The sequence below is a fragment of the Furipterus horrens genome, unplaced genomic scaffold, assembly GCF_987537825.1.
Source record: "Furipterus horrens unplaced genomic scaffold, mFurHor1.1.pri manual_scaffold_11, whole genome shotgun sequence".
In the NCBI taxonomy this organism is placed as follows: domain Eukaryota; kingdom Metazoa; phylum Chordata; class Mammalia; order Chiroptera; family Furipteridae; genus Furipterus; species Furipterus horrens.
The window spans coordinates 3,572,974-3,598,079 of NW_028327181.1; the positions used below are offsets into that span (position 1 = coordinate 3,572,974).

General features: G+C 52.0%; 1 protein-coding gene and 1 non-coding gene across 7 annotated transcripts in view; both read left to right on the top strand.

The window, feature by feature from the left end:
• KDM2B (lysine demethylase 2B) overlaps positions 1-25,106 on the top strand; it is a 113,635-nt gene that overhangs the window by 1,615 nt on the left and 86,914 nt on the right. For 3 of the 6 annotated variants that reach the window (XM_090290606.1, XM_090290607.1, XM_090290611.1), the window contains exons 1-4: positions 18,613-18,719; positions 19,775-19,919; positions 22,646-22,724; positions 23,954-24,000. In XM_090290606.1, the coding sequence (XP_090146732.1) occupies positions 18,687-18,719; positions 19,775-19,919; positions 22,646-22,724; positions 23,954-24,000 (304 nt within the window). In that variant the 5' untranslated portion in view covers positions 18,613-18,686. Of the gene's footprint in view, positions 1-15,155; positions 15,397-17,589; positions 17,843-18,612; positions 18,720-19,075; positions 19,114-19,774; positions 19,920-22,645; positions 22,725-23,953; positions 24,001-25,106 lie in introns of those variants that run through there. The other 3 variants (XM_090290610.1, XM_090290609.1, XM_090290608.1) reach the window with 3 other exon arrangements.
• LOC149996776 (U6 spliceosomal RNA) lies at positions 7,681-7,786 on the top strand. Its single transcript, XR_016507385.1, has one exon. It is a non-coding gene; the product is annotated as a U6 spliceosomal RNA (small nuclear RNA).

Here is a 25,106-nt window from a genome sequence, read left to right on the forward strand (position 1 = left end):
AAATTTTTCTATCACCCCAGGGCCTGTCACAGGTCTGGCACCCCACAGACTTCCCATAGAAACTGTGTTATGAATAAAATAATGAAATGTCCCTGGTTCCTAGAAACCCTCAGCACAGACTTGGGTATTCACAACATTTGGAGGCTGACGGGGCCTGAGGGAGGCCAGAAGGGGAAGAGGCTGGAAGCTGAGAAGAGAGATTTTGATGATTAAGAATCGGGGGTGGTGTGGCAACTCAGCAGGGGACTTTGAGGGGATGGAGCCAGGTTTCCTTTTTCCTGAACCTACGTCATGCCCATCCTCCCTCCTTCTAATTTTCTGGGATTTCAGTCCCACCATCTGCACAGAGCAATAACAACAACAACAATAATAATAAAGGTGCTATCCAGACTTGGGGCCTGGAGTCCTGAAAGGCCCCTGCGGTTAGTAGCTTTTCCCACCCTGTTAGAGCCAGCTGGGGCCATGAGATGCACCAGCCACATCCCGAACGCCTGCTTAACAGATGGAGAAACTGAGACCCCAGAGAGGGCCTCTTGTGAAAGGACACCTAACAAGCCAGTGAAAAATCCGAATTGGAACCCAAGGGTGCTCCTCCCCGCAGTGCCTCCAAGCACCTGGTGTGACTCCCCCTAGTGGCCAGGGACGTGTGCTCTTAGCCTTTTGGGGTTTATATCCGAAGAAGCCAAATAGAATTTTTCAATCAACTCTGTGCTTGAAGGTATGAAGATCCAAATGAAAGGGCTCCTGCAACCCGCTTCACCTCTTAGATGAATGGGCGTAGCCCAGGGCTGGTCAGAGATGGCATGACCTCCCTCGGCAGGTAGAAAGCACACCATCACATGGGGTGAAAAAGAGTTAGCACTTAGGTAGTCCTTACCAATGACAGGCAGTATTTAAAGTCATTTATTATTAAACAATTTAAATATTTATTATAAAGATATAAAATAAAATATGTTTAAATAGAAATCTATTAATATATTCATGGTATATTTAAATTCCCTTATTATTTCGTTATATTGAGCATATTACATTGAACTTGGAAGTTCCTTACCACAGCGCATGGTACTGCTATCACTGTATTACATGTGAGAAAAATGGAGTCAGTAAGGAGTAGTAAAGGGCATTAAACCCAGGTGGTGGGTCTCCAGAGTCTGGAGCTTTCCCATCTAATGCCTCTGCATTCGAATTTCCAGAGGTTTTTGTTAAAATGCAAGTTCCTAAAACCCACCGAGGCAGCTTATATTTAGCCAGGTCTTCGGTAAAGTTTGAGAACTGAACTAGATGAGCTCGCGTCTTTAACTGCTTTTAGTCTTTTACGTGATTAAGGTTGTCCGGCCCCTGGGCCGCTCAGTTGCAGTGTGACCTTTTAACTTCTCTGAGCCCCCAATCCATTTAGCCAAAATGGAGATGTCACAAATACCTATTCATGGACCCTGAATTTGGGCACCCAGTCACCCACCCCCAGGCAGATTTTTAGGAGGGGTAAATCTGATGCCCTAGTGAAGAGGAACTCCCTCCCCACCCCTTCCTGCCCAGCTAATGTCTCAAAGAAATCACCACGTCCCCTTCAGTTCAAAAAGAGAGCCTTTGTCAGAGCCCATCGTCTGCTTATTTCCTTCCCCTACTCAGGCCTTCCCCTCTGACTGCTCTGAGTCTTGAAATCCCTACATTAACGACAGTAAAAAAGAGCCACCATTTCTTGAACTTGTGCCTTTTATAGAACAAAGCCCCCCCAGTTCCTGGGCTCCTTGGGCTCGCTCCTCCCCCTGGTCAGGAGCCTTTGCTGGGTGTATGGCTTCGTGCCCATTCCTCTTACGGTTAGTGCTTTATTTTGTCCTGGCCAAGAAATCTTTGCCAACCTCAAGGTCATAAAGATAGTCACCTGTGTTTTAAAACTTCTAAAACAGATTTTTAAAAAGCTGTAGAGTCTTGCTTGTCCGTTTAGGTGTACGACCCACCAGCCGATTTTTGAGTGAAGCGCGCTTTCCCATTGAAATGCGTGGACATTTTTATCAAAAATGAAATGGCTCAATATACAATGGATTTGGAAAACTTAGTACCGATAAAAAGAGTGTACATTTTCTTTAAAAAAACAAAACGAAGTGGCTTTCCTTCTGGACTCTATTCTAGTCCACTGCTCTGTTTGTCTGTTCTCCTGCCAGTACACATTGTCTTGATTACTCTAGTTTTAAAATAAGTCTTGAAGTCAAGAGATTAAGGCTTTCAAGTTTGTCCTTTTCCAAAATTGCTTTGGCTGCATGAGATGCTTTATATCTCTCTAGGTATTTCAGAATAAAGTCTTGGGATGAATTTTGTCCACATACGTGATTTAGGAACGATTGTATCTTTTATCGGGCAGTGTCAGCAGAATTAAGTATCTTCCTGGAAGATCTGATCCTCCATTAACAAAACAGTGGGTCACACTGTAGAGACGGAGCACCCGAGATCAGGGAGGACTATTTTGTGTTGCATTGTGTCCCCCAAAAGATACGTTCAAGTCCTAACTCCCGGCACCTCTGAATGCGATGTTTGCAGAGGTAACCAAGTTACAATGAGGTCATTACAGTGACCCCCGCCCCTAATCCAAAATGACCGGTGTGCTTACCAAAAGGGGTAACTGGACACACAGATCTGCTCAGAGAGAGAGAATGTGAAGAGACGCAGGGGGGAGAGGGCCATCTAGGAGCCCAGAATGACTGAGGTGCCAGGAGCCAGGGGAGGGGCCCGCAGTAGATTCTTTCTTAGAGTTTTAAGGGAGACTGTGGCCCTGCTGCGACCTCGATTTCAGACCCTGGCCTCCAGGACCGTGAGACAATGAGTTTCTGGTGCTCTCGGCCACCCAGCGTGTGGGGCTTGGTTACAGCAGCCCAGGAGCCTGATGGGGGGGCTCCGGGGAGCACTGAGGTGGGGTCTTCAGCCAGACAGGGAGGTTCAGCTCTAATGGGTTTGTCAGGGGCTGCCAGTGTGTTCCAGATGTCAACCAAGATGAGAAAAGGGCACAGCGTTTGGAACTCGGCCCACCTCCATGCGAATCCCAGCTTGGTTAGGTTGTCACTGTGCCGCCCCAGGCAAGCAGCCCAGCCTCTCTGAGCCCCACCTGTCCAATGGGAGTGGAAATGGGGCTTGACGGAAAGGCTGGGCACGCGTGTTCCGTGAGAGGACATCTGTCTGGCAGCTAGCAGTGTGCTCAGTTAGCGGCGGGTTACTGTTTCCCTCTGGTGGGACGTTCTGCGTTCACTGAAGGGCGACCGTCTCTCAGTCCAAATCTAACTGGTTGGCTGTTTACAAACGGCAGAGTGCGGGTGAGAGTTCAACGGGGAAGAACATGCCAGGTCGGGCGACTGTAGACGGAGAATGGGTTCATGGGTAACGGAAGAGCCGTGGGAGGAGGGTGATGCACCCACACCTTAGCCATGGTCAGAGGGGACAGTACCGTTCCTGGGAGTGGAGGGACAGAAGGAGGTGTTTCTGGTACCCAGGAAAACTGTTGTCACCAGAGAGAAGCTGGACCACCGTGGGCCTCTCTGGTGGGAGGTGGAGACAAAGGAAATGTGGCTGCTGCTGGAGACACTACCCAAGGCAGAGAGAGGGAGAAATACCCTGGCTTGTCCCTCCCGCCCCCAGGCTCCTATCGCTGCTGCCCATTAGTGGATCTCCGCAGGAAGCTGGTTGATTGGCAGCCTGCCGGGACTGGCCTCCCTATATACAGAGCAATGCAGACGAAGGGCAAGGAATGGCAAACACCCCAGGACCAACACCAGGGAGTAGGGGTTACGTTTAATGCCCCTGATGATGGGGATAATGGTATATGAGTATCTGCTCAGAGAAGCTGACTGCCTGGCACGTAAGAGGGTGTACCTTGTCAATGGGAGCAGATGATCTAGTTAGCTGTTCTCTGCTCAGAGGATGGAGGGAGGGAGGAAGACAGAGGCCTGGGAATAAATTCAAGGTACAGGAGCAGTGCTATTTTTATCTTGGGGATGTGCCCATCTGTCCGCTCTCTGTTCTGAGCTGATGACTCTGTCAGTCCCCTTTTAGAAACCCTGAGTCAGGGCTAACGACACTGAGTTCGGGGTAGAAGGTCTCCAGGCTCCTTCCAAAGGATTTCACACCCGCTGGGTCTTTATTTAGTGTCTCTGCCTCCGAAGGCTGCCAGAGCTTGCTCGCCTCCTCCAACCCGGGGCTGAGCTGTCTCCAGACTCTCTCTTTGTATAATTAAAAAGAAAAATAGAACAGCCGATGTTGCCAAACATATATTTAAAGTGACACCTTGGGTCCAAGGGAGTGAAAAATAAAAATGTTTAAGGTTTAGATTAAAAGTCTCCGTGCTCGGCTGTCTCCTGACCCTGGGCTGCCTGTAATCCCTTGCCCTGCTTTGTAAAAGCTTTTAAACTTAAGGCATTTATTTCCCAGAGAACAGTCCCCCTCTAACAGCACAGAAGATGCCCGGGCTCCCAGGGCAGCCTGGCACATGCGATGAGGTTGTGTGAGGCCCCCGGGGAGGTGGGGAAGGTGGGGTGCTGAGCACCCTCGGAGCTGCCCCAGACCCCTTTTACCGGGCGCCTCCCCGACCACACCTGACCCATCGGAAACCCCAGCGGATGTTGTTTTTCCAGTTTTCCCGAAGCCTGTGCTCTTCTCTCCAGCATCCCCCTCCCTCTCCTCCAGGAACCTCACCCCTGGCCCCGAAAAGTCGGCAGCAGACTCCTGCGCCCAGGCGTCTCTTCCCCCCTTGAGCCTCCAACAGCCGTTCTGTGATGGCGACCAGAGAGATCTTTCTCACGTAGGTCTGGTCCTGGCCCTTCTCTGGTTGTACGTCCTGTGGCTGCTGCGACTGATTACCATGCATTTCGTGGCCGAAAGCAATACAAATGTATCCTCTTAGGGTTCTGGAAGTCCGAAGTCCGAAATGAAACATCGGGGGCTGAGATTAAGGTGACGGCCAGGTTGGTTCCTTCTAGAAGCCCGAAGGGGAAATCCAGTTCCTTGCTTTGTCCAGCTTCTGGAGGCTGGCGGCCCCTGCCTTGTCCAGAGAGCATCAGTCCCGTTTCTACTTCCTTGGTCACATCTTCTCTCTCGGCCCCTCCTGTCTGCCTCCTAGGAGGAGCTTTGGGGTTACATCAGGCCCCCCTGGATCATCCAGGACATGCTCTCCAAATCAGGATCCTCGCCATGACTAGCTCTAGCTGGGTAGTTCCGTTGGTTCGAGTGAGTCCTGATACGCCATGGTTGCGGGTTCCATCCTGGTCAGGGTACAGGAAAGATCAACCAGCGAATGCAAAAAATAAGTGGAACGATAAATCAATATTTTTCCCTCTCTTCCCCCTTTCCTCTCTCTCTCTCTCTCTCAAACCAATCAATTAGAAAAAAAAAAATCCTTGACATGGCTTGATCACCTCTGCAATGCCCTTCTGCCACAAGAGGTAACGTATTCACAGGTTCTAGAGATTATGGTGTAGCCATCTTTGGGGGGGGTGCCATTCATTGTCCAGGTGGCCCCACTGTTTAAAGTCCCCCAAGGGCTTTGCATCTGAATTAGAATATAAGCCAAGCTCCTCACCTGTGCTGGGAAGGCCTTATCTGATCTAGCCCCTTTCTAGCTCTCCGACACCATTCCACCCCCCAGCTTGCTTGCACAGGAGCTATTTCTTATGTTCTTTCCATAGGCAAGTCCCCAAGGCCCCTGCACATGCCGTTCCCACTGTCTAAATGCTGTCCCCCCGACCTTCGCATGGCTGGCTTCTTCTTCCCTTTTAGACCTCAGCTCAGTGTCGCCTCGGAGGAGGCCTTTCCCTCCCTGCCGTCCCTCACCTCACCAGGGCTTCCTTAATGTCCTTCACCGTCCCTGTGGCCCGCCCCCCGCCTCCCATACTTTGTGTACTCGGTGTCTTCCCCACTGGAACGCGAGCAAGTCCTTGCTCTGTTCACAGCTCCACCTCCAGAGACGGGTGCACAGTGGGCGCTTGGTACCTGCTTGGTGAGTGGGTTCAGGGACAGGTGCTGGGCCGACGGGCCAGTCTGGTCCCCGGGCCTCAGTGTCCAGGACGCAGGCTCAGCCTGGAGGCCGGGCGGAAAGAGGGTGCCGCACGGAATGAGCACTTCCTGTGTGCCAGTTCTTCTTTCACGAAGTTCAGCGTTTATCGAACACCAGCTGTATGCCAGGCCTTGTGTGACCTATTCGGTTCAGGGCACATTTATTGAGTGCCTGCCTAATGCTGGGTAACGCATGTCTCTTAAGCACCTGCTGCACCCTCGCTGTCCCACGTCAGTGCCTGTGCGCAGCGGTAAAACGCATGCCCGGGCCAGTGAACGCCCACAGGGAACCCTGCTCCTCCTTCTAAAATGGCCTATAAATACCTAACTAACATGCAAAGGTAAGATTGTAATGCGGGGCTGTTCGGAGCATAGAGGGACCCTTATCACCTTGTACTGCCGGGTACCTTTCCCAGAGTCTCAGCTCCTCACCTGTGACCAGCTCTTTGAGGGCCAGGCTGCCTTGCCCCTCGCTAACCTGCCTGTCCATCCCCTGGGCACCCAGGAAGGACTTGGCCTGGAGCACAGACTCAGTGAGTGCCCGCTGTCTGGTTCCTGCCGCTGCTGCCTCCCCTGGCAGTCGTTCTGTCTTCGTACCCCAGACAAGAGGGCTGCGGGGGCTGCTGCCAGTGAGCGGGGCACCCCCCGCAGGCTGCCCACCCTCCCACGTGGCCTTTTTTCAGCTAAAAAGGAAGGACTTGATTCTCCCTTCTCGGCGCAACCCTTTGCCTGGGCTTCTTGTAAAAACTCAGACAATGCGTAGAAATTATGAAAGCCTCAAATCCTTATCATAGTTACAAGGCTTTGCCTGATCTGACACTTTCCTTCCCTCCCTCCTTCCTTCCTTCCTTCCTTCCTTCCTTCCTTCCTTCCGCTTCTGTTTTAAATTGTGGTAAAATATCTAACAATTTACAATTGTAACTATTTTAAAGTGGACAGTTCAGACCTGGCTGGGCAGCTCAGCTGGTTGGAGCATTGTCCCGATGCACCAAGGTTGCAGGTTCGATCCTTGGTCAGGGCACGTACAAGAAGCCAGCAAGGAATGCATGAATAAGTGGAACAACGAATCAATGTTTCTATTTTTCTAAAAAAATAATAAATTAATTAAATTTAACAGTAATAATAGAAAAGTAAAGGGTGCAGTGCAGTGCCATTCAGTACATTCATGTTGCTGTGGAGGCCTTACCACCACCCTTCCCCTCTTTCTTGCTTTGTCTCAGCCTTTCATTTACAAAGATAACTTGAATAATATACTGACTATTTTGCTTAGAAATGGCTAATACTGTGAACATGCGTAAAAAGGAGAATATGATGCAGTTTTAAGATTTAAAAATAGGAAACAGACATGTTAATGATTTTAAAAAGTGATATATTATTGCCACCATCAATGTAAGAAATAAAACGTTAGCCCTGGCTGGTGTGGCTCAGTGGATTGAGCACCAGACTTCGAATCAAAAGGTCACCGGTTCAGTTCCCAGTCAGGGCACGTGCCTGGGTTGCGGGCCAGGTCCCCGGGTGGGGGCGTGTGAGAGGCAACTGATCGGTGTATCTCTCCCACATGGATGTCTCTCTCCCTTTCTTTCTCCCTCTCTTCCCCTCCCTCTAAAAGTAAATAAATAAACCTTAAAAAAAAAAAAAAATAAAACAGAGCTTCATTCAGCAGTACATTTACTAAAATTGGAACAAAACAGAGAATATTAGCATAGCCCCTGCACAAGGATGACCGCAAATTTGTGAAGCATTCCATAAAAATAAAAAAAAGAAAAGAAAGAAAAAACGAACAACAGCAACAAAATCCCCTTTCTTTGACATTCCCCATGGCCCCATCCCAATCTCCTCCTCCGAACTCCCCAGAAGTAACTACACCCTCAGTTTTGGATTTATTCCTTTATTGTTTGTCGCTTTTCTATACAGTAGTGTTTGCTGTGCCCTGCTTTTGAACTTCATGTAAACTGTGCCTCTACTTCTGCAACGGGCCCTTCAATGCAACATTTCTGGATCAGAGTCATCCATGGAGGCAGTGACCTTTTTCACTGCTGTATAGCTTTCCTCCTTACAATGCACACATCCTGGACTCTTCGCATCCTCAGCCTCCCCTCTGAGGTGATCTCTTGGCCACTTGCTCCTGCTGCTGTGGGGCCCAATCCTGTGTGGGCCCTGACCCGCCAGCCTCCCTCTGGGGCTGCTGTGTGGCCGAGGTCTGCAACACGGAGGACCTCCGAGGTGCTCGCACGTAGATATGCTGATGTGGCGTGGCGTTTACACGCCGTGGGGCAAACCTGTGACAAGGAGCCTGTAGGGAATTGTCCACCGCCCCCCCTGCCCCCCTCCGGAATTATCCTAAGACGCTGTGGCACACATGGCCTCTCCTCAGTCCTCCTGTCCACTCACCTTCTTGCCCTGCCTTGGCTGGTCCTCCCGTTCCTCTTGCTTTCCCAACGGAGGAGCATGGTACCGACTTCTGATTCCAACTCTGCTTTCTGAGGAGCCCAAGAAAGACGGACTGCAGTCTGTCGATGGGCAGTGGAGGTGTCTCAGGTGTTCTGAGGTCGCATGCATGCGCCGGCACTGACACCCGTGGTCGCGCTTCCTGCGCGCTCGTGTCTGTCTCTGTAGAAAGCCCCTGGCAATGCGCCCGCTGGATTACAGGCTGCGCGCGCTCTCCTTCAGCTCTGCCAGATGTTGCCCAATTAATTCCCAGAGTGCCGGCGTGCTTTTCCAGTCTACGTCGGCCCTCTCCGCTGCCTTTAGCTCACTCCGTGTGTTGGGTCATCTGGAGCTGCTTTCAGTTCCTTTAGCACACGTGCCCCTCTCCACTCCCCATCACGAGGCTCCTGAATCTATTTTTTTTTCCTGCTGAGGACACTTGGCCCACACTCAGCCTAGCTGAGACCTCCTCTTTCCACAGAGATCAGCTCAGTGCCTCCCCTCCCTGGGACGGCTCCTTGACGCCCTCCTCAGCCCCAGACCAGGCCGAGCCCCCCCCCCCCCCCCCCGTCCATTTCATGCCTCTCGTGGCTTCACATTCCTCTCTGTTGTGATACACCGATCAGTTGCGGTACTTCACCTGTTTGTGTAATTGATGGAACAAGGTCTGCTAACTCTGCTAAGTTCCACTAGCCTAAAAGTAGCGACCTCTGTGTTTATTTAGTTCACCGCCAGCACCCAGCACCATGCCTGGCACATAGCAGGCGGCTGATATTATCATTCTAGTAGCTATTCTATGTCCTTACGTGGGAGTTCGGTGTATTACTTTTCCTGCATGTTTTCACATTAATTAGCATCTACTGGGAGCCAGGATCATGACAGTGTAAATAAACACGATGTCTTTCCTTGAGGAGCTCACAGATAAAGGTCACGGGTCCTGACATGTTTTAAGTGCTTAGCAACTGTCGAATTGACTCCGAAGTCACCTCTCGTCCCAGTTTTTCTGTAACGAGCAATGATGGTTATTGTTCAGTGGGCACTTGCGTGCCCGACACAGCACGGCCATCTCATCCTGTGACCGCGTCCTACCAGGGCGGTGCTGTCACCGCCTCCTCCTGACCGAGCAGGAAACTGAGGCTCAGGAACGTGAAGTCACTTGCTCCAAATGACGCAGCTAGTAAAGGGTGCAGACAGGCTCTCTCAGCCAGAGCGCCGAACCTCCTGTCGGGACACCGATTTTCTCCTGTCCCCATTCCACTGTGTCCAGAGTCCAGAGGCCGCGTTCTTCATCACGGCGGCCAGTTAGTGCTATCGGCCATTCTGGGGCACTCACTCAGTACGAACTGCTTTGTGGCCGCCCATTTTTTCGACAAACATTGACTGAGGCCTCACCATGTGCCACGCTGTGTTTGGGGGCTGGGGCCACAGCGGTGAACAGCACAGAGGACACCTGCTTTGCGAAGTCGACATCCTACTGTGAGAAGGAGGAAATTAAAATGAACAAGATACGTGATAGCGATCAGCGCTACAGAGAAAACGAAAGCAGAACAGGGAGCTGCGCAGTGGGGTGGCCGAGGTGTGCTGCCAGCTGCCTTCGATTGTCCCCGTGGGGAATGAGATCCAGGGCGGGGAAGCTGCTTCCTCCCGGCTCACGGGCTCTGGAAGGACTGAGGATCCCATCCTGCCAACCACTCTTTGTTGTGCGCCTACTGTGTGCTCAGTGTGGTGGTGGTGGAGACATGAAGAACATGGCACATTGGCCCAAGAGGGTGAGTTCACCCAGGAGAGTGGAGGGCTCCCCCAGCTGTATGCAAGTGTCCCTGCTGTGCCCAAGGCAGACATCCAGCGTGACTGCCTATGGGACGTGCTGAGGCGGGAGTCCAGGCCCAGGGGGACAAACTGATTCCAGAGCTCAGGAGCAGAAGACTAAGGCCACCCATGCCCTAGGGCTGTGGGCTAGTCACAGGCCACCAGTCCACACCCTGTCCCTTTTTGCCCCAGGTCCCTAGCCCTCCGGGCTATCAAGTGGGGAGAAAGTGGCTGACGACCAAGAGATAAGCTAGGGCCTGCCCTAGGGAAGCCACACACACATGCAGATTGCGGCCTCCTTACTCCTTCAACCCCCCACCCTCCCACACCAACTTCTTGAGGGGCCTCCCAGATAAAGGGGTCTAGGAAGATGACAGCTGCCCCCGGACCTCCTTATTTTCTGCCCAGCAAATTGCCTCAACCAGGGAGGCAGCCTGGAACCCAGGGGAGGAGAGCCTGGGCTTTGGAGCTACAAAGATTTAGGGCCACCTCCCTCAGGCAGGCCACCTTGTTTGCTGCACTTGGAGAGGGCCTCTTAGAACCTTAGCATGCTCTTGAAAAAGGTACAGTTTTAGGTTTAGTTGGCCAAGCAGAAGAGAGACGTCTTTTGGAGTGTGAGGAACTCACTCATTCAACAAATGTTTGTTGAGCCTATTTTACGAGCCAGGCCCTAGGGACTGAGGATAGGCAGTTAACGAGACCAAGGTCAGGGCCAAAGTCCTGCTCTCTGCCATGAATGAATAGGTGCCCAGGGATGCAGAGGAGGGCTTCCTTTAAAGGCTGCTCTGTGTATGACTCTAGGAGGCACCCAGTAAATAATTGGTGAGTTAATGTCATTTCAGGGAGAGATAAAAAACCACTGACTCCATCTGCGAAGGGTGAATGGCTCCCTGGGAAGAAAATCTCAGCACAGTTGTTCCTAGATTTCTGGAAGGGTGAAGGATTTTGGGACGAGGGGAGGCACCATAGGGGTTGCTGGATTTCTATCAGACACCTGCTTTTAGGTAGGTGCTGGCGGCAATAAGACAATGTGTTAATGCCCTGGCTGGTGTGGCTCAGTGGACTGAGTGCCGGCCTGCAAACCAAAAGGTCATTGGTTCGATTCCCAGTCAGGGCACATGCCTGGGTTGCAGGCCAGGTCCCCAGTTGGGGGCGCGCGAGAGGCAAACAATCCCCACATCTCTTGCACATCAATGTTTCTCTCCCTTTCTCCCTCCCTTCCCTTCTCTCTAAAACAAATGAATACAATATTAAAAAAAAAAGAATGTGGTAAGCATTATGAGGGAGCAGGAGAGAGAAGATACGTAGGTTGATTCCAGGAGGATAAGAGCTTTGGAGAGGAAGAGGACTGGCAGGAGAAAGTGCTCAGGGTGGAGTCAGCACATGCAAAGGCCCAGGGGCGGGGAGGGGGTTGGAGAACACGGTCTTAGTCAGAGAATTCCAAGTAGTTCAGCATGTTCAACCTTTGCAGGAGACCCATTAGGGAGAGAAAGGATGTTGGAAGGAAAAGCTGGGCTGTTCAGCCCATGCAGGGGAGGATTGCCCTCTGCCTTCCCCTTGGCGGGAAACTCAGTTTCCCCAGTCCACTAGTTAGGGTTATGAAGTCCAGGAGGTGCACTTCAGCTTAATGAAGACACAGCATTGCCCAACCACCGTGTTACGGAACATTGGCTCATTCGGTCCTCATGCAACTCTTGCTCGTTTGGTAACCTGACTCCCATTTTACAGGTGGGACAACTGAGCCTGGGCCGGGCGCCCAAGGCCACGGGGCGCTCACGCTTTGGGGGAGCTTAAATGTTGCTTCATGTAAATGCTTCTGTCCTAGCAGTTCCTTTTACATGAAGTAACGAGTGTAAAAGCTTTCTTGTAACAGAGCCATGTAAACACGAGGCCTCATTATATCGCAGCCTACATCCCTGGGGAGCCCAGGAAGGGCAATGATGGAAGCCAAAGGCCCAAGGGCCTCTCTCAAAATCCCCCCGCGTCTGTGCTGGTTCCCTCTCTGGGGCACCTCCAGATATTATCTCCTGCCAAGTAGGGAGTTTGTTTCTCAGAAGTTGCAAGACGTGGCCCCAGCAGCGGCCGGAACAGAGCGCGTGCTGAACAAAGGGCAGGGTGAGAGCTGAAAGTAAACGCTGACACATCCTCTCTCCAGCTGTGAACCGGGGCTCCGAGAGCTGCAGCAAAGGCCATCTGTCTCCCCGTCTTTGGGCAGGAAATGCAATTCAATCCTCTCAGTGACTGATGGCTCTGCCAGATTAACGGGATGGTCCCAGCCGCGGACTCTGTTCTGACAGCACAAAAAGTGAATCAAACAAACTTCTCTCCTCCCTTCGCCTCTTACTAAGTAAGCAAGCTCAGCTGATTCCTCATTTTAAAAGCTCCAAACTTCTCGCCCAGACATTTGTCCCCAGGTGTCCCCTTGTAGGACGACACTCTGCCTTCTCGGGTGAGATGCAAAGGTGGCTCCTGAAGGTCTGGGGACCTTTCTGGGCTTTTCATCTGTCCCTACCTCATCTTTCAAAATAAAAATGAATGTAAAGGGCATGACCGTCTCTGAAAGGGTTAACAACCAGCCCTGCTGTCGGGCCCTTGGGGATCGGTAACCAATGACCACTTAGCATGATGAAGTAATTCTTGGATTTTGATTTCCATTGGCTAACACACTTGTCCATCAATCCAAAGATGCAAGTTTTGAAAGTATCTTTGAACTTTTTATGACTTGCTGCCTGGCTTTAACCCCTTAGTAAACTCACCTGCTATTTCCAAGTTTCTTTTCAATGCTCACACAGGACGAGAGACATTCAAAAAGGCTGAACTCTAGACATAAACTTAAGTCTTACCCAAATGACCAAAGCTGTGTGTAATTCTGCTCTTCCCGACGCTTCAATCTACAAGGGACCGAGCAAAGGGAAAAACAAAAAAGGTCTTTGGGAACTGCAATCTCTTTAACAGAAATAGTCTGTTGTTTCCCAAGTATTTTTTTTTTAATTGCAAAACTAATGCAAAATATGGCAAAACGCTAGGGTTTGGCAGAGCCAGTTACTGGATACACTAGTCCTGGCTATGAGTCACTGTGATATTTATTTTCTACCCCTTTCTTTATATTATGTTGTATTGGATAAATTAAAAAGGGCACAATGGTTGTTAAAAATGCCAATATTATTTAAGTATAGTCTGTATATAACCCCTTCAAAACTTCCCTCCCCTCCTCAGAAGTGAATGGTTCGCTTCTCCATTCAAGTCTTTCTTTCTTCCTTTCTCTTTTTGATATGTATACGTTACCTGTATGTAATTTGTTCTAATATAAGTGGGATAATAACATGAACATTATTCCTTGACTTTTTTCATTTCCCAACCTTTCCTGAACTTTTTCTGTATTACAACATTCAACTGTACCTCATCCTTAAATAATATTTTCGAATGAGGCAATCGTACAAATAGTATATGGAAAGATCTCCAAGGTCCTATTAAGTGAAAAAGGGAGGGCCAGGGCAGTGGGTATATTTGTGTGGCACACTAATAAAAGAAAATATATGTAGAGGTTTGCAAATACATAAACTATTTCTGAGAGCACACTCAAGAGACTCGCTAACAAGCTTTCTGGGGATGGGAGAGGAAGACAGAGCAAGATTAAAGCAATTTTTAAACTGTAGACTCTTTTCACAATTACAAAAGAATTTGTAAAATATTTAAGTACTCTTTCAAGAAGGATATTTGGGTGCCGTCCATATAGATTCAGGAAGAGAAAATTACTGCTCACATTATCCCCACAGTTGGGTCTCCTCCTGCATCTTGCGTTACCCCCTCCCTGGCTTTTATTTATGCTTCACCCCTTACCTATAGATAGCTGAACAATATTTGGTTTAGATTTGCCCAATTTGGAATGTTATAGCCCCAGAAAAGGGGGATAAAATGAAATTCGTTTTTGAATAGGTAATACATCTACTCAGTGTAAAATTCAAAAGGTCCTACAAGATATAAAGCGAAATAAATCTGTAAGATTCAAAACCAGGAAATACTAATGCAAACCTGTGGTAAAAATTTCACACTGTGCCACACAATATGTTTTCTTCTCTTTTCTCGGTTCTTTTCCCCGTTTTTTGACTATTTCTTTCCAAAGAAAATTCTGGGCACATAAAGTATGTACAGATATAAATAGATCCCCTTAGTTCACATAGGTGTTCTGCACCTTGCTGCTATAGGCTATGAAATCATTCCACGTCGGAATATGTAGAGCTACGTTATTTAAAAAAATGATTTAATAACATTTCATTGGGTACACAGATGGTCCAGGAATTGTTTAATCAGTTCTCCAACTTTTAGATCTATTTCGGTCTTTTTCAGTTGCAAACAGGGCTACATTTGCATCTTGTTTGACTCTTAACAGAAAATATATCAGGAGGCGGTTATCCATTTCCAAGGCTTCCTGCCGCATCACCACTTACCTGCCCTTGAGAAGTCTGTCAGATCCAGGCAGGTGGGACCATCTTTTGTCCAACTGGCATCCCCACGTGCCTACAGAGTCCTGCGCTTGGCAGACACTCCCCACGAGGGTTTTAAGGGCAAACACTGCAAACATTCACATTGTACCAGATGGCCCCTTCTAAGGAAACCTTTGCAGACATCCCGAGCTCCCTCCCCCCACGTCATCATTACAGCACTTCATGTTCTTTATTCATTCCACCAATATTTCCAGAAGGTGGAGATGGGAACCCAGCACCCAATCAGACTGTGAGGTAGGTGAGTTATGAGCCATTTCTGGAAAACATTCTAAAGTTGCACTGTCCCATAGGGTAGACATTGGTTACACAGAGCTATTTAAATTTAATTGCAATTAAATAAACTTTAACATTTAGTTCCTCAATGCCACTACCCGCGTTTCAGGTGCCCAGTAGTCACAGGTGGCCAGAGGCTCCTGTATTAGGGCAAACCTGCAGGGAGGTATAGCAGTAAAGCCTGCGGGGTCTGGATTCCTGCGAGCCCTGGGTTCAAGTCCTCTCGTGCCATTTCACAGCTGTAAAGCTTGGCCGAGTAACCTGACCTCAGTTTGAGCCTTGCTATAAAAGTGGGGTATTTACAGAGCTTCCTTCATAGAATGTGGATGAAGACTCAGAGAAGGCAAAGGTGAGTGGCCTTGCTTAAAGTATGACAACAGCTTCTATTTCTAATCGTCTGCAAACCCTGAATTCTGAGGGTCCCATCTAGTATCAGCCCTTCTCAACTGATCCGCTTGGGAAACTGGTGGGCTACTCCCTGCCCAGCCTGGAATATGTCTACAGATGGAGCTGGTTCTTCTGTACCCCGCCCGCCCCGCCCCCTTCAAGCACAGAGCTGCTCAATCAACCTTTGATGAATGAAGAAATGAATGAATGGGGCCAACACAGGATCTGACTGGGCCTTTTGTAAGAATGAGCAGGAGGGTCCAGGAAGTCATTATGATGAGGTTTCAAATACAACTGGCCTGTTTTTTTGTTTTTTTTCCTGCAAGAAAAAGTACCTCTTGGAGAATTACCTTAATCTCCCCTCTCTCACCTACAGCCCACTCCCCTAGGATACTAGCCGGCACCAGGAGCTCAAGGATCTTGGCCCTTTCCCCTTGGGCCCAAAATAACCTCCTCCCCCACTTAGAGCAAATGCCTGGAATTCTTTCAACAGGAGGACAAAGCCTTTCATCTGCCAATTACCGATAAAGGGAAAATGCAAATATCGCTGGGGAAGGCGATCCATCAAGGGCCCAACATTTATTGAGTGATGACTTAGGAGCAGGCTGCAGGGTAGGCATTCTGGGGGAGTCTGAGGGGAACAACCCCGGGGCAGGCCCATTCTCTCTGGTCTTCAGTCCCCTTGCAGTTTGGAAGGGGAGGGGATTAAATTAGGTGACTACCCTCTCCCACTCTGACAGGCCGGGAACTCCTCATCGGGCTGATGTGTGGACTTCACTGTTTTAGTCTAAGGTGCCTGTTATCAGATCTCTTCCTGACATCAGATTTTGGGGACAACGTGAGGGCACATGGGGAGAGAGAGAGAAGGGCCTTTGGGAGGAAAGAATGAAGATCAAGCCTATTTCAGTTTTCCTTTATTCCACGTACCTCAGTCTCCAGCACCTTCCAGGCTGCACACCCTCCTCCGAACATGTTTATTTCATTGTGTGGGAGCAGTATCTGAAAAACGATGTGATGGCCGAGGCTCTGGTTCGATCCCCAGCTCTCCCACTTACAAGCTGTGTGATCTTGGGTGGGTGGCTTTGCCTTTCTGAGCCACAGGTCCCTCACTGGCAAAATGAGGAATAATAAGACTATTTCCCTTAAAGGGTTCCTGGGAGAGAGAGACAGACAGACAGACAGAGAGAAGGAAATAAAATGGTCCCAGGTTTTTGACAGAGGCCGAAGGCAAAACCCTTTCCACTCCCAATAAACCAACGTGAACCAACTTTTGATGTTTGCCAGCTAGTGGACTTGGAGTAAAACAAACTTCTCAGCATTCTTGGGTGGAGGGGGACGAATACAGAAAGACAGGACAGGAAACTTTAAGAGGAGCGTGGGGGGAAGCTATGTCTCGGGGGTGGTCAATAGGAGCTGATGGCTCACATCCGATCTCTGACGGGGAAACCACTTCCTCTCCACAGGTCTGATTGCTGGGCTGACGTGGGGGGTGACAAGAGGGCAAAGCCATCACCCAGATTCGTACCTTCTCCGAGTCTCAGTTTCCCCATCTGCAAAACGACCTGCTCTAACTATCACACAAGGTCAACGGCAGAAATAGTAAAAGAATGGGACGTAGTTTTAACAACGCCTGCTATAAGCATCTATAACATTCCTTCATGTATTTCAGTCCCAGTGCCTTGTCATCTCATTGTGATCGTTATCGCCACGCTGGGCCCTAGTGGGCCTAGAAGAATGTTCAGGGCCAGCTTTTCTCTCAACCAAAGCCTCCCTGACTGTTCATGACGGAATGACAGGAAAACACGTTCAGGATTCCAGTGTTGGAGCTGGTCACAGGGAACCAGGAATGTGGACAGCGAACAAACCCAGGTCTAATGATACTCCATATGCGTAGAGAGGGTGGCCAAGCCTCCACCAAGAAGCCCCACAGGATTAATCCAGGGGCGTCCAGAGTTCCCCGTGCCCCATGCCAGAGCTCCTTGCATCTCTCCGCAGACTTTTCTTTATAAATGGCCAATAAGGGCTTACCCTCCGCCTGTTTGCCAGCTCTGTTAGGAGGCGCCAGATCCAATTCTCGGTATTTCACTCCTGAGCCTCTATTCTCTCCCGTTGGTGAGTGCAGGTACCTTTAAAAAATGTCCAACCTCTGTTCCAGGGCTCATCACCTACCAAAGGACTCCACACACGCGGCAGAATGAATGAATGAAAGGCAACATCTTCCGGTCAGCTCGGATCTGAAAAGGCTTCTCTTCTGGCTGTATTTCCTGTACCTGTGTGTGCGTGTGCGCGCGCGGCTGCGCGCGCGTATTCCATATCTTTTGAGTCTGGGAGTTTAAAAGTTATGCAGTTCGTACTGGAATGGAGCTGCGCTAATTTCTTCCTGAGTCCCCAAATGCTTCCTCTTTATGGTAGGTCTGCATATGGGGTCGAGAGGATTGTCCCCCTCTTCCCCCTGCCAAAAGGAAAGCCTTTCAGAAGAAAAGAAAAAAAAATGCATATTAAAAATGCTTTGAATTTGGATCGGCCCCATAGGTAATGATGTGGGGTGGCTGAAGGAAGAGGAAGAGGGGTATAGCCCGTGGGCAATGGGGGCAAGGACTGAGCGGGGGGGGGGTGTCGTCTTTTGGGGTGCCAAGCCTCACGGCTTTCACGCAGACTTGCTCCGCTTGCATTTCCGCGCCTCCCGCTGAGGCCAGCCGTGCAAATCTGCACCTCCCTCCCCGCCCCCACCCCCTGCCCCGCCATCTCCGGGATGCGCCCTCCGCCTGCAACTCAGCCCTCCAAAAGTCAGCTCTGCACACAACTCCCGGGCCGCGCGGCGCCTGCGTGCAGAGGCGCACTCGTGACCCAACAACAAAACAGCGGTGCCAGCGCGCTAACGGCGCCCGGTGCCTGCCGGGCGCCCTCCCCGCCACACACCTCCTCGGGCCGCCGCCCCCGCCCCCGCGGTCCCAGGCCGAGTGCCCCCCCAACCCTAGCCGGGCCGCGGGCTCTGAGCGCGATCGGCAACAATGTTTACGTTCCGGGGATTATGACGTCGACGCCCCCCCCCCCAACTGCTGAAAATGGTTTCCTAGGACTTTGCAAACGGATCTGCTTAAGTGTTGGTGCAAAACTTTGTAGATCTCGGCTCTGGCTTGCGTTATTTATTTATTTTTTGGTTTGTTTTCTTTGGTCTTCTCTCCTTACCCCCTCCGCCAAAATGCGGGGGGCAGGAGTGTTGACAATTAATTGGTGAACTCTCCTAAAAAAATGGAGGCAGAGAAAGACTCTGGAAGAAGATTGGTGTGTAGCTCCCCCCCCCCCCCCAAACCTGTATCTGGTATATGATAGATCTATTTTTTTGTCGCTGTTGTTTCTTGCTGCCTTTTCTTTCCTTTTCTGTATTTTGCAAGAGGACCGGAAAAAATATAATAAATTGCATGCAAAAGGAAGCCAGCAGCTTGCTCCTCCAGTCTCTTGTGAAGCTCAGAGTCTCAGACACTTAAGTGGAGAGGTGGTAGCGGGGAAGGGCGTGGAAGGGGGCTGAGCGGGCTCGGGGTTCGCCCGGAACCTGGGGGGCTGCGGGGCCGGGCGCCGGGCGGTGGAGGGAGGAGGCAGGGGGCGCGGGGAGTGGCGGGCGAGTCTCCTTAGGAAGTGAGTGTGCGCGCGCGCTTGTGGGGAGATGAGGCAGCTGCTGGTGCGTTTTGGGGTCTCGGATGGGAGCTTTGTGGCGGGCGGTCAGCCTCTCCCCCTTCCAAGCCCAGAACCCCCCTCCCGCCTCTTCTTCTTGCACCGGAGGGCGGTCGGCAGGGGCGGCTGGGGTCTCAGCCCTTCCATTTTAGCTTCCCAGCTTCCCGGGTAGGTCGGGGGCGGCTCCAGCCTTAGAAACGCCGCCGGCTCCGGGTTCCGGCTTCCCGGCTCTGCCGCGGCGGCCGCCGGGGCTGCTGTTAGCGCAGAGCCGGGCGCCGCCGCGGCTCCTCTCGGGGCCTACAAATGCCCCGCCAGCCCGTGCGCGGAGCCCCCTTCGCGGGTTACATAACGAGGCTCCCGGCCGAGTGAGCAGAAGTCAACACCTTCCGGGGGTGTGGGGCAAAGGGAGTCCCCCAGATGTCCCTCCCGTGGCCTCCAAGGATGCGGAGGGGAATGCCCAGTATAGGGCGCAGCCAGACACTGGGGGTGCGGCCCCTCTTGTTATCCCGATTTTCAGCATCTTAGGCATTTGTACAAAGTTGCTCGGGTCGCAATGGTGGGGTGCAGGGGTGCGCGGCCTCTGCACCTGTTGGAGCTGGGCCCAGGGTGAGAGGCGACCCCCAGGTCCCCCAGTAACGTCCCGGGCTCTCTGGCTTGGGTCCCCGCAGCGCCCGATTGACCGCCAGAGGTACGACGAGAACGAGGACTTGTCGGACGTGGAGGAGATCGTGAGCGTCCGCGGCTTCAGCCTGGAGGAGAAGCTGCGCAGCCAGCTGTACCAGGGGGACTTCGTGCACGCCATGGAGGGCAAAGGTGAGGCGCCCCTTCCTCCAGCCACGCTCCGCGCGCGGGCCGAGCGCACGTGGGGAGGGAGCTGCCGGTGGCTGGGTTCGTATTTCGCGCCCGCGTCCCCCATTCCAGGGGATCCGGTGACGAAACGAGGCCGAGCACTGGGGGGGTGGGGTGGGGTGGGGTGGCGAGGGAGGAGGGCAGGCTGAAATCTGGGCCGGGCAAGGGCCTAGGCCCTGCCAGCGCCCACCACCAGCCCCAGGGTGGGCAGAGCCAGGGGTCTGGCCAACAGAGGGACCTGGGGACGAACGGACGGGCGGACCGAGGGAAGGCGGCTGCGCCGCGTTCTATGCCTCCCGGAGCCGGCCCAGCTCCATGCGCGCGGCCCGGCAGGAGTCAGACTGGGGTGAGGCCCCCAGGCCTGAAGCCTCTCCAACCCCGTGCTATTCGGGGCCCTGCCCGTTAGGAGGTGGCGCTGGGGGCGCCCAGGGGTCACTGAGTGACGGGCCTCCTCAGGCCTGGGGTCTAAGGCACCCCATCATCTGGTGGGCTCTGCCAGATTGGAGCGGGGCTGGATGAGCTTCAAGCTGTTGGCATGGGTCCCCACTTAAGCCTATGGCCTCTAGCCTGTAGCTCTGACAGTTTGAAGTGGGGACTGGGGGTGAGGGGGTGATCCCCCTTCAGGCTTAAGTCTTAGTTCCCTGTCTCCTGGCACTTTTAAAGGGAAGATTTGAGGTACCCCTCTAGGACACAGTTTTTTCCCCAGGCCTGAGCTCTGCCCCCCTTTGAGGGCCCTGTCAGTTTAAAGCCTCTAGGATTTGGGGGTGACACCCAGTCTGAGTACTAGGAACGTGTCTGGAGACCTGTCTGGGGACATTGTCAGGTTGCTGGGGGTGATGGGATGCTCTGGCTTCAGTCCGAGGCCTCCAGAGGTGCTGTGGGGTTGGTGACTGGAAGGCACCCTTGCCTGCCTAGGCACCGCCATTCGCCCACCTGGGATTTGTAAATTCATTCCCCCCACCCACACAGATTCCAAATTTCCTTCATATTCCTCCGTTTCCATCTTGTTTACCTCCCATCCCCCTTAGAAAGCCCTTCCATCCCTCAGTGAGCTGATAACTGAGAAGCCCTCCCGCCCCCCAGGTTCCGCTCCAGCGGCTTGCCTGTGGGGTTAGCCTCTCAAGAGACAGGCCGGGCTTTGCATTTGTGAAGTTTCTCTTTTGTGCCCTCTGTTTTCGGGGACGCTGGGCTTCCGTGGTAGAGGGTAGTGGTGGGGGGAGGGAAGAAGAAATTTCTTCCAGCCTGCCCGTCTTTAAGGGGCCATTCTAAACTTCATTTAAATTTCCTTTGCATAAATGGGATTTTAATTCCCCTCCCGCTTTCGCCGCCGTGTACCGAGTGGTTGGCGGATCCCATGAGAAAACAATACGCAAAGTCTTCCTAGTTATTTGTGAGGAATTCTCCGCCCGGGATCTCGGAGAGTTTTCTCAGGCTCATTTGAGGAAGCTGAAGCTGACCCTGGGGGTGGGCTTTGGGGGTGTGTGTAGGGGGCAGGGGTCCCAGCAAGGGAGATTGCTTCAATCTGCTGCCCAGGCTCCTTTCAAAGGAGAGGGCCCTAGGGTTTTGGTAGTTAATTCAGATCTGGCCCCAAAACTCGAGGGAGGAGCTGAGAAACAGAAGGAGCCCTTAGCCTGGATTCAAGATAGAAGCTTCTTAAACTTCTGTGCCTTCAAATCCTTAGGAATCCCCATTCACTCCGAGCCCCTGGGGATCTGAGCTGCTAAGGTCAGGGTTTTCCCCAGCTCGGGTTTTGTTCTCTCCCTCTCTGAGCCCAGCTGCCTGGGCCTCCCCCCCGCTCCAGGCTGCCCTGGTGAACTGTTTCCCGGGGCAGGGGTCTCTGTGACCTGCCAGCGAGGCCTTGCGCGTCCTTGTGGATTGCTTTCATTCCCCGAGGATTTGGGGATATGGGGGTTTATCTCAGCCTGCCTCCCCTCCATCATTCGGGTCAGAATTTTGGGGTCTGTACCAGACAAATCCCAGGTGGGAAACTACTCTATGAATTTTGGGGGGCCCTCCACGTTTTCCTGGCACAGCCTTCTCTGCTTGGGGAGCATCCCTCTTGGTTCTCCAGTTGGAGCAAGGATTGTGATGGCTGCCACACAATTTCACGATTAAGACAACAAAGCTGTGCCCAGTTCCCTAGTTATTTTGGCACCAAATACACAGTTTCCAGGGAAACCAGCTCCCCCCCCCCCTTCACTATACAGGATATTACAATAAGATCTTCCCCAATGCTCGGCTACAATGAGAACCTTCCTCCCAGCCTCCTCTCTGGGCCTTCAATCCTTCAATTTTGCAATCCCTTTACTTTCTGAGCTCAGCTTGGGATGCGTTTCTCTGTCCCTCTTTCTCAGCACTAGCCCGGGCTCCTTCTATGTGGGGTTCTTTCATGAGTCTCCCTCCCCAGCGCTTGCCAGCCTTGGGCTGTTCATTGACAAGTTCTGACCCGTGGGGCATGCCGGGAATGACTGAGTAGGCAGAGGAGCTGGGAGTTGGCTTGGCTTCTCTTGGGCTTTGCCTAATCCATTTCTCTGTCATTCGCTGTGACGCTTTTTGCCCCAGAGCTGGTGCCCCCGTCTAGCGGCACCCCTGCCTCTCCCTGCATCATTTTTCCCCCCTAACCAACTGACCGTGGTTCATTTGCTGCTTCGTGACTTCACCAGCTTGTTTTAATTCCAATATCCAAACAGATTTCAACTATGAGTATGTGCAGAGAGAAGCTCTCAGGGTTCCCCTGGTATTTCGAGAGAAGGATGGACTGGGAATTAAGTAAGTTGTTGGAACTAATCACCCCACCTCCCGCCCCCCCATCTCCCTCCCTAACCAGCTCGTGGCTGGGGATGGATTTCTTACACCGTGTGCCCCACCTCTCAACACTGGGGAAGATGTCTCTTCATTTTCTGGGGGATACAGTGTCTCCTTGTTCAAGACCTGACAAAAGGGAAAACCTCTCCAAAGATTGGACTTTTTCAGAGAATTTAGGCAAAGAGGGTGTAGGGTGTTTAAATAGTGTCGACCTCTTCCCCCGATTCACCCCAATTAATGTGCAGTGACTTTTTAAAGAGAGTGTTCCCCGCCCCTCCAAATCAGGAAACTGAGGCAGGGCCTGGGCTGGGAAGGGATTGGCCAGCCTCTAGGCCCAGAGGCAGGGTACCTGGGCACATCTTTCTCTTGACTCCCACTGTGTGGGAACTGGCCCTCTTCTGCGGAGGGAGTGGCTCCCAGGATGCTGGGCCCGACTGCCCTTTCTCAGCCTCTGCCCCAGCACCTGCCTCCGCACTGGGTCTTGTTTGGTTTCTGGTCTCTCTCAGAGAGACCTGTCCGAGCTTCAGGTGGGGAGACATCTGGGAGGCAGGCTGGAAGAACAGGTTTCTGCCCCTTGGGCAGGGGTGGGGAGGAAGGCTGAGGGTGTCATCCCAGCCTGCTGCCCTCCCCAGCATCTACTGCCAGACTTGCACAAGCAGCTCCTTCCTCTGGGTAGAAATTAAACCTGCAGCATCATTGCTAATTGCTAGTGAATATCACCATAGTCATTATAGCTAGTCATGCTACCGTATTCCTGGAGTTGGTATGATGGGTGTGCCTTTTCTTCCCTCTCAACTTATGAGGGGGTTCCTTCCAGCCTCCTCAAAACTCATTATGCAGAGTATTTTCTAGAAAGAGACACACAAAGAGGGGTACCTGCCCTAAAAGAGACAGGTGTTTGGGTGCCTGGCTCTGGTTCTTACCCTTGACACCACATGTCAGCCTTCTTTGGAAAAGTGGGTGGACGGTGGCTATCCCCTCCTTTCTCTAGCAGTGCCAAACTCAGGTGTTGGGGAGAGTGTGTGGGTTTGGTTTGCCCTTTGGGGTGAGGAAGGGGCTCAGCAGTGACCCTCCCTTGAAGCACCCAAAACGAGAGCAAGGGAATCCTCTTGGAAAAACGCTCACCCTGCCCCCAGTGTTGGGTCTCATGCTGGTTTCTGGCTTCTCACCAAAGTCTGCTCCTCATTTTCCAGGATGCCTGACCCTGACTTCACAGTCCGAGATGTCAAACTCCTAGTGGGTAAGTTAAGTTGCTTATTGTGCGCGCAGCTCAAGAGACGCTGCAAAGGAGGGAGGAGGAGAAAGGGACGGACGCCTGTCCGCCTGCCTGCTTAGGTTTTAACGGCCTCTGACAACCAAGTCCCTAAGGGCGGAGGCAGGAGCAGGTGTGAACTGCAGCCGTGTCATTGTGGGGAATAGGTCAGATTGCAGAGTCCTAAGACGCCGGCTCAGAGGGCGTTTGCCAGGGCACAGCGTGTTGAGGACGATTTGGATCCGAGCCTCCAGCCTGGGTGCTGGCGAGCAATCTTGGTGCTCTTCATTGCGTCTGTGGGTTGCAGGATGCACGGTGCGTGCTCTGTGACCCCTGCAAGACGTTCCGATTTGGCAAGGGAAGGATCATTCCCTGGTTCCTGCTTCCTCGGGGTGCTGGGCAGGGCTGGGGCGGGGCTGGCCTTTGAGCACCCCCAATGCTGGGTAATGGCCTGAGCACCTGCGGAGTGGCTGCTGCCGCAGGGCTCCGGACTGCTGACCAGGTAGCCGGTGGCATTCCAGATTTCCATCCTTTCCAAAAGTGTTTCTCAAGTAGCTCCTCCATGGTAGGCAAGTGTAGAGCTGCAAACGTGACAGAAAAGACTCCTGCCGTCTTGGCTAGAGTGACAGGCAACCAAGAAATCATGTTTGTGGAAGTAGATGTCTTTCTTACAAAATTGTATTTATTGATTTGAGAGAGAGAGAGAGAGAATCAGCTATTTGTTGTTCTATGTATTTATGCATCATTGGTTGAGTTTTGCATGATCGAACCTGCGACCTTGGCACACGGGGCAGCACTGCAGCCGACTGAGCTACCTGGTCAGGGCTAAACATCTGTATCTTTCTGAAGGGCCGTAAAGGCTTTGAAGAAGTGAAGTAGGTGAACGGGATGGATCGTGATGATGTTTTAGGTGGAGGTGTTCAGGGAGGACCTGGGGGTAGTGTGAGGACGTTTGGACAGAGACCTGACCCATGAGCGGCCAGCTATGGGAAAGAACGTTCCAGATTGTGGGGTGAGCAGAGGCAAAGGTCGGGAGGTGTGGGGGGAGCAGAATGAGCGAGGGGGAAACGGGCGCGCGAAGGGGGCGGTCAGAG